Source organism: Carassius auratus, unplaced genomic scaffold, assembly GCF_003368295.1.
Source record: "Carassius auratus strain Wakin unplaced genomic scaffold, ASM336829v1 scaf_tig00216365, whole genome shotgun sequence".
Taxonomy (NCBI): domain Eukaryota; kingdom Metazoa; phylum Chordata; class Actinopteri; order Cypriniformes; family Cyprinidae; genus Carassius; species Carassius auratus.
In genome coordinates, this window is record NW_020528528.1 from 173,608 (window position 1) to 182,500 (window position 8,893).

The 8,893-nt window shown below is 36.6% G+C and overlaps 1 protein-coding gene across 1 annotated transcript in view; it reads right to left on the reverse strand.

Annotated features, from left to right (window-relative positions):
* Nucleotides 1-1,874: 1,874 nt before the first annotated feature.
* The window catches only part of LOC113097675 (cryptochrome-1-like), a 7,415-nt gene continuing 396 nt past the window's right edge, over nucleotides 1,875-8,893 (reverse strand). The window contains exons 2-11 of the mRNA XM_026262937.1: nucleotides 7,122-7,571; nucleotides 5,706-5,822; nucleotides 5,469-5,619; nucleotides 4,570-4,710; nucleotides 3,465-3,635; nucleotides 3,165-3,305; nucleotides 2,950-3,101; nucleotides 2,597-2,694; nucleotides 2,412-2,522; nucleotides 1,875-2,326 (exon numbers count right to left, since the gene is read on the reverse strand). Coding sequence (XP_026118722.1) covers nucleotides 2,151-2,326; nucleotides 2,412-2,522; nucleotides 2,597-2,694; nucleotides 2,950-3,101; nucleotides 3,165-3,305; nucleotides 3,465-3,635; nucleotides 4,570-4,710; nucleotides 5,469-5,619; nucleotides 5,706-5,822; nucleotides 7,122-7,534 — 1,671 coding nt within the window. The 5' untranslated portion in view covers nucleotides 7,535-7,571 and the 3' untranslated portion in view covers nucleotides 1,875-2,150. The remainder of the gene's footprint in view (nucleotides 2,327-2,411; nucleotides 2,523-2,596; nucleotides 2,695-2,949; nucleotides 3,102-3,164; nucleotides 3,306-3,464; nucleotides 3,636-4,569; nucleotides 4,711-5,468; nucleotides 5,620-5,705; nucleotides 5,823-7,121; nucleotides 7,572-8,893) is intronic.

Consider the following 8,893-nt stretch of genomic DNA (forward strand, 5'->3'; position numbering starts at 1 on the left):
TTGCTAATCAAATTATCTTTGGACTTATCCAGCATATAATAGCGAAACGTTATTAATTGTTTGTATGTTTGTAATGAAAATAAAACTTTATTTTTTACTGCAAGAGAATCTGGAAAAATAATCGATATTGTTAATGAAAACATTATATTTGTATTACATTTATAATACGAATTTGCATGCAATTCGTATTGTTTAAACTGAAATAATTTAAACTCAAAACGTTTTTAAAACTGAAATATTAATTATTTTATTGCATTAAAAAAATTTATTACAAAAAAACAGGACTTTTTTCCATTAAAACAATTTATTAATTTGTACTGCAATTAAAAAAATGAGAATGTGGGGGAAAATCTTTTCTATATATTAATTTCATAATTTTTTTTTTCTGCATTATTGTAATAAGAATTTGGAAAAATTAACACTTATTTTATTTATTTGTATTTTTCCCAGCTGGTCAGACACATTAACCAGAATTATCATTATTATAATGCAATAAAATAAAATAAACCAGATTAATAAAAATTCAGTAAAGTCTTGATAAAAAATAAAGAATAAAAGTTAAAAAACGTATTTATTTATGTTTCTTATTGTTCTGGGTTGCAGTCTTGGACTGGACATGTATCATATTTACTGTAAGTTGTTGTGATGTTCATCTTGCTTATCACCGAATTTTGTTGGAAAACAAGCTTGAATTCCCAGCTGCGCTTTATTCCCACAAACCCCACAAACAGAGCCGAGAGACCAGTGTTTACGAGAACAACTTTAGTTACGAAACCAATCCCAGAGGACACTAAATCTGTGCTGATCATTCAGAAACTAAGACAGTAATGTTATGTAAGCATGTAAATATGAGGTCTGCTGATCCATATAGAGACGCAGAGCTCGTGATTATGAGTTATGAATGCAGATGTTTCTGCTTCCTAATATGTTTCACTCCTGGACTCAGCTTCTGAATCCACGCTGCTGTGTGTGTTTCCAGATCTGTGTGTGTGTGTGTGTGTGTGTTTCCAGATCTGTGTGTGTGTGTGTGTGACGTGGCGAGTCCAGCGCGCTACTACGCTGAAAGCCTGGCTCATGAATATTCATGATGTAACGGGACGCTCGCACGATCCACCCGCTTGATTGGTCGAAAAGGAGGCGTTTTAAAAATGATTACAACAGTTTTTGTCATTTTATCGCATTAGTTGACCTCACGGAAATCTGTCCAGTAGTTGTATTCTATGATCGCGTTATAGTTCATGTGTAGTTTTAGATAATTAGTTATGCTATATTTGCAGTTAGACAGGGTAAGAAACACCTTAATATATCGATCATAACCAGATTTGTCTTTCTCTCCCTGTAGAAAGTTGAATGAGTTTTAGTGAAGTCTGTTCTTTCAAGGACTACAAGAAATAGTTTCTCTTGTTGCCTTGTGTTTCTTTTAAACATTATTTTTATTGAGTTAAATTCCATATTTGCTGGCCTTTTTTAACACTATCACACTTATTATTATTATTATTATTCAACTTAAAAAAAAAACAAACAAAAAAAAAACTTATAAACATTTAGTGTGTGATAATGATTCGCCTCTTTGCGCTGGAATTTAAAAACATTTTCTCAATATGAACTCTAAATAACACGCTAAATCTAATATAAATAATAAGCATTATATATATATATATATATATATATATATATATATATATATATATATATATATATATATATATTAATGCTATCTCTTCATCACCCCACCCCTGAATTCCCAGAAGGGAATCTCATTAATATTCATGAGCTTGGCCTTCGCCGTCATAGGATTATAGGTCACAAGATCTGATCAGTCAAAACCCCAAACACAACTTTAAAATGCTTTTTAACATTAAGAAAAAAAAAACTTTACAGGTGATTTATTTTATTTAATCTTTTGCACAACATACACGTTTATCACATGACTGAAAAAAACCCACACATTTGCATTAGGAAGATTGTTGCATAAAATATATAATTCAGCTCTTTTAGTTCACAAACTGTTCAATGTTGCTAAATCTCTCATGAACACGGAAAAACGCACCAACAAACTGATCAATAGAGTTCAAATGCTGTCTTTGGTTCAATATAACATGATTCATATTTCCATGTCAATACTGTGGTCTGATTGGGCAGTTCTAGAGTCACATGACCTCTCTGCTCAACTGTAGAGTCTCAGGCGTCCAGCTGCAGGGGCGGGACTTATGATCCGCATCACTGCTGAAACGTTTGGATGTGCTGTGTTGCTCCGCCCCCTCTAGAAGCTCCTCCTCCTGCAGCTCATGCTTAAGCTCCGCCTCCATCGGGTCATCTGCCACATCTGTTAGAAGATCAAATCATTCAAGACACTCTGAAGGTGACATATTTGCATTCCAGTTCAGAAAGTCGTAGGGTTTGCGCTTCACCTCGCGTGAGTTCGGCCGTGTTCTGCTGCTCTGTGCGCACCTGACGCATCAAACCCAGGTTCCTTTGACTGGCCTCGGTGTGGCACACCATGGGACGAGGATAGTCCTTACCTGCACACACATGGGTCAGAACATAATAAACCGGTTCAGCGGTGGGTTAGTTAGCGCTTAGCATCTCTCCGTACCAATGATGCAGCCAGCGCTGAGCTGGACGTCTTCTGGAGCTTTCCACGGCTCGTAAATATACTTCGAGGGGAAGTTCTTCAGAACCGGCAGGTATTTCCTTCAGATCAAAGACAAAACGTCATGATTATTAAACAGTGATGTGCTTAGCAAATAAAACAAAAAATATCATGAATATTATAAAAGAAGAATTACATGAAGATCAAACATAATTCTATGAATATTAAAAGGCACGGAGCGTGGCGAATCAAACACAATGTCATGAATATTAAACCATGGTGGGTGTGGCAAATCGAACACAGTGTCATGAATATTAAACAGAATGTCATGAACACATTGGCTTGTTTGGTGATACCTCACATACTGTCCTTGAGGGTCAGTTCGACGACCGAAGCGCACGGGGCAGAAGATCCTGGTGTATTTGTGGAAGAATGCGCTAGCGGATAACCACATCCAGTTCCCGGCGTTCACGCTATAGTCTGCGTCTAACAGGAGCTCCTCGAACACCTGAGAACCGACACACCTGAAGTACCTGTTTGAGACTCAAACACACAAAAAGACCCAAAGTACCTTCATGCCCTCCTCCCAGCTGATCCAGAGATCTCCTCGTGTCAGGAAGCAGGCCACGGCGTGCCGCGCCAGATGATGGATCCAGCCCTCCTCACGCAGCTGGGTCATGATGGCGTCGATCCACGGGAAGCCCGTCTGAGCCTGACGGATGGACACCAGAGGATGTCAGTAACTAGACTTTATTGCTATTATCAAGGGGAGAATTTTGACCAATACATAGCAAACTATAAGATATCTCCCGTCCCTAACCGACACCACACAAAAACAGCCGGAAAGAGCTCAAACATGCGGTTCTCTTACGGTTCTCCATTTCTCCAGAGCCTCTGGATCGTGGTACCAGTCGATCTGCAGACAAATAGGGTTCCCCTGCATCTTGGTGAAGTTCGGCGTGGCTGACGCGACGGTGTAGAAAAACTCACGCCACAGAACCTGACCCTGGAGAGACACGGGCGGCAGCGAGTGGTTCTTCGCCTGCGGATGAAGAACGTCAGAAGGAGAGCGTTAATGTTCAACGAAAAGATCAGGCCAGTTTGCAGAAAACTGGTTAAAAAGAACGCAAAAATATTAAAAACGCAAAACACAGAGATCCTACTGTATAAAATGAAATAAAACTACACTTAATGATAACTTTTTTTTTTATTATTATTATTATTAGCAAATAGTATGCTAGTATTCCTTTGTAGTAGCCATAGACACTAATTTTAGCTAAGTGAAAACTTTATTCCGCAATAAAACGATGATAAAACTCATTAAAATTTAGTATTTCACGTAATATTTGTTTGTGCTTAATAATAATGTGCGAGTATTTGTTCATTAACTTAACAACTTTCTAACATTAGCCTTGAATGGAATTAACTTTCTGGGTAAATTATAAAATCTACAGCAACGTATCAAAAAATATAACTCCAGGTAAAACAATACACTATTTCACACAGTATTTGCATTTATATGTTTATTAGTGTTGTTAGCTTAGCAACATGCTAACATCAGCTGTATGGTGAATGCTGTTTATACATATACATATACAAATTTTCAATAAATTATAGTATTATCTCATTAAAAATACACTACTTCGCACAAAATCATTGTATTTTTGTAGATTAACGTTGTTAGCATAGCACCATGCTAACATCAGTCGGCTGGAATAAACGGTAAAGTTAATTAAATATAGTAGTAACGCATTACAAAAACACTACTTGGCCCAAATCGTTGTATGTTTGTTGATTAACATTGTTAGCTTAGCAACATGCTAATATCTGTCTCTACTGGAATCAGCTGTAGTAGATGAATCTCTCCTGATTCTCTCGTTCTGTTCGTGTGTGTGTACAGAGCTGCTCCCGTGGAGAGTGTCTCTCCAGTGGAGTTAGCATGTCATGTGTTGTGTTGAGGTTTAGCGCGCGCTGACCTGCGCGCAGACGCTGCTGAGTCGGTGGTAGAAGGTGCGGACCGACAGACAGCCCAGACTCAGGTACGGACTGAGACCCGTGGTGCTGGGCAGCAGAGAGTTGGGGACCGTCCGCGCTTTGGAGACGTTCGACACCCATCCCTGCAGACACACAAAATCATAGTATTAATATATACATCTTTAGATTTTTTTTCCAGTTACTGAAAACTATTGTTAACATTCTTAGTTTCAGTTAACAATAACAACACTGATGCAGCTAAATATTCAAGTGCATTCAATATTTATATTCTACTTTATTTCAGCTTTATTAAACTTCAATCACCATAAAGTATTTCTATGTGAACCTATATTATTTAACAACTGTAATTAATTAACTAAAAGACTGAAGCCCAATAGAAACACTCCCTTCTGAACAGACTCAGTGAACGAATGAATCAGTGAATGAATCAGTCTGTAATGAACAGATTTGAATCAGTGAATGAATCAGTGTGTAATGAACAGATTTGAATCAGTGAATGAATCAGTCTGTAATGAACAGATTTGAATCAGTGAATGAATCAGTCTGTAATGAACAGATTTGAATCAGTGAATGAATCAGTCTGTAATGAACAGATTTGAATCAGTGAGATGAATCAGTCTGTAATGAACAGATTTGAATCAGTGAATGAATCAGTCTGTAATGAACAGATTTGAATCAGTGAATGAATCAGTCTGTAATGAACAGATTTGAATCAGTGAATGAATCAGTCTGTAATGAACAGATTTGAATCAGTGAATGAATCAGTCTGTAATGAACAGATTTGAATCAGTGAGATGAATCAGTCTGTAATGAACAGATTTGAATCAGTGAATGAATCAGTCTGTAATGAACAGATTTGAATCAGTGAGATGACTCAGACCTGACTCTGGAAGTGTTTGTGGAGTCTCTGGAGCGCGTGTGTCTCTCCACCGGGCCACAAGACCTCAGTCTCAAGCTCCAGACCCAGATCCGCCGGAGACGGGACGCTGTACGTCTGCTCGAGGTGTGGCTCCACAGGGGGCGAGCATCTCCTGAACACACAACCACACAGAATCACTCACAGAGCCCTGCAGCTGCGAGTCAGTCACACACACACACACACACAGACGCTTCTTACAGGAAGTCCTCAGCGCTGACATCTCGCACCGGTTCCTCTGGTTCACCCAAAACAGACAAAACATGCAGGAACTTCTTATACGTGAGCGGAGGAGAGCCGCCGTTGGCCTTCACAATCCTGGAGAGAAGAAACAAAACAAATTCATACAGTCCTTCAGGAACATCCGACTCCACACCAAGAGAAAACTATATTTTTAAAGGTTTGGTAATTTTACTTCTTCATTTAACAGTATTTATGTCCCTGCAGCACAGAAGCAGTCATCAGTAGCACAGGGATATTTGTAGAAATAGACAACAATACATGAGTCACAATTATAGATTTCTCTTTTATGCCAAAAATCATTAGGATAGTAAGTAAAGATCATGTTCATGAAGATATTTTGTAAGTGTCCTACAGTAAATATATCAAAACTTACTTTTTGATTACTAATATGCATTAATAAGAACTTCATTTGTACAACTTTAAAGGTGATTTTCTCAATATTTAGATTTTTTTTTTGCTCCCTCAGATTCCAGATTTTCAAATAGTTGTAAGTTGTTCAAACTTATACAATATTTACATTTAACTTCAATACCGAAAAATATGTTTTAATGACTAACAACAAAAAACTGATTTCAATGAATTTATATTTCAGTTTTAGTTTGAGTAATTTCAGTACTTCACCTTCAGCTTATTTTAGTTAGTTGCCAAGAAATATTCTACATTTAGTTTTTCTTCATTTTTTTCTTCAAATATTAAATTTTACTTTATGTGAATACCATTTAAATTACCTTAACTCATTTTTAACAGTTTTGGGGAACTATAACAGTACTGATGCCCTGTTTTAAAATATTTCTGTATCTTTAATTAATTTATATTTCCATTTATTTTTAGTAAAATTCAGCCACTTTAACTTAGTTCAGCTAGTTGCCAACATTTAACAAATTTTAAGTTTAAGAAATGAACGTAATATGTATATTTTTATTTATTTCCACTCTATTTTAGTTACCGGAAGCTTAAATAAATTTTTATTTTAGTTTAATTTTAGTACTTAAACTTATGTCAGTTGGATCGCTAAGGCAACATTTCTAATATTTACTTTTTACCTTAGTTCAACCTTATTTTAGTCAACAAAATTGATTTTAATAGTTTGTTAACATTAAAGATACAGATTGTAATTATTTCTATTAGGCTTTAATTCATTTTTATTTCAGTGTAGTTTGAGTTATTGTATGCCGTTGCGTTGCATAGAAGGGACACAGCTAAAACCAGAAGCTAAGAATGAATAAAATTTCTACTTATTAGATTGTGTTTTATTAACACCAACCCCAACCCTAAACCTTCCCCTTACAATAATGCAAAGTGCGATAAAAATGATACTTTAGAGACAGAGCACATTTAGGCCACACCTATCATCTAGCCTAAACCCAGTCGCACCTCCTGACGTCGTAGAGCGTGTGAGACACACGTGTGTACGTCTGGAGTCCGCGCTCCTGCGCCAGCGCTTGTATTTCCCGCTCCATGCACGTGTAATACGGCTCCACCTCCGTGTCGTAGCTGATCTGTGTGACGCCCCACCGGGTCACGAGGTCATGCAGCAGCGCCGTCGTCGACCCGCGCAGGACATAGAGCCGTGAGCCCAGCGCACGCAGACGAGCATCCAGATCCTCCAGACTCTGCAGGATGAAGCGCCAGCGTGGCGGGCCCAAGCCCATCGCCCCCTCCAGGAAGGTGCGGTCCAGGACGTAGACGGGGAAGAGTTCGGAGGAGCTCGCCAGCGCCCCCAGCAGGGTGGGGTTATCATGCAGCCGCAGGCCCTTACGGAAGAGATGGATAGTGCGGTGACTCATGACGACTGGATCACGATCTCAACGCTTCAGTGGGGAACTGAATAATGAAACAAAATATATTAATTATAGGGCTTTACCTTCCTGATAATGTCCAAAACATGGTATTATCATGGCAAAAGTTATGAAAATGAAAACATATGTACAAAAAAAACATGGCATTTCAATCATGTTATGGTCCAAATTATTGCATTACCATGGTAAATGTAATAAATAAATATATATATATAAAGAAATGGCGATACATCAATGATAAGGTCCAAAACATGGTATTACATGGCAAAGGTAATAAAAAAAATACCTTCAAAATATGTTTAAAATAAATAAATAAAAAAACATGGCATTTCAATCATGTTATGGTCCAAAATATTGTATTACCATGTTAAATATAAAAAATAAAAACATGGCAATATATTAAAGATAAAGTCCAAAACATGGTATTATATGGCAAAAGGCATTCAAAAAAAAAAAAACGTAAAAATATGTTTAAAAAAAACAAAAAAAAACAAACAAACATGGCATTTCAATCATGTTTTGGTCCAAGACATTGTATTACCATGATAAAATAAAAAAACATGGTGCTTTTCTCATGATATGATGATCAGAAACATGGTCTTACATTCATAGTAAAGTCCAAAACATGGTATTATCATAAAAAATGGCAAAAACTTGCATGACATTTCAATCAAGATTCAAAATCAAGATTCATTTCAATCAGGTTTCAAAACATGGTCAATTAAAAATATGTAAATAAACAAATGATAATAAAAAAACATGGCACTTATATCAGGATGTGATCCATAACATGGTACTGAAATAGAAAATTTCATAAACACATTGCATTACCTTCATGATAAGGTCCAAAAAATGGTGAGGTCATGGTAAATATCAAAAAATACATACAAAAGCCAAAAGGCATTTCAATCATGTTATGGTTCAAAACATTGTATTACCATGATAAATAATAAAAAAACAAAGCAAAACATGGCAAGTCATTAATGATAAGGTCCAAAACATGGCAGTTTTATTATGATATGATCCGAGACATGGCATTTAAATCATGATTTGGTAAAAAACGCTGTATTACTAGGGTAAATGTCAAAAACATGGTATTTCCATTATGATAAGGACCTAAAAATGGTAGCAAAAACATGGTATTTCCATTGTATTATTGTCCAAAAACATGGTATTACCATGGTGAGGGTAAAACAAATTGTATTACCATCTGTAGATTGTCCAAAATGTGGTATAATAATGCTAAATATAAAAGGCATTGTATTGTCATTGTGCATGTAAAAACGTAACATATCTAAAAACGTGACATTAGCATCATACTTATCCAAATACACGAGAAAACTGTGG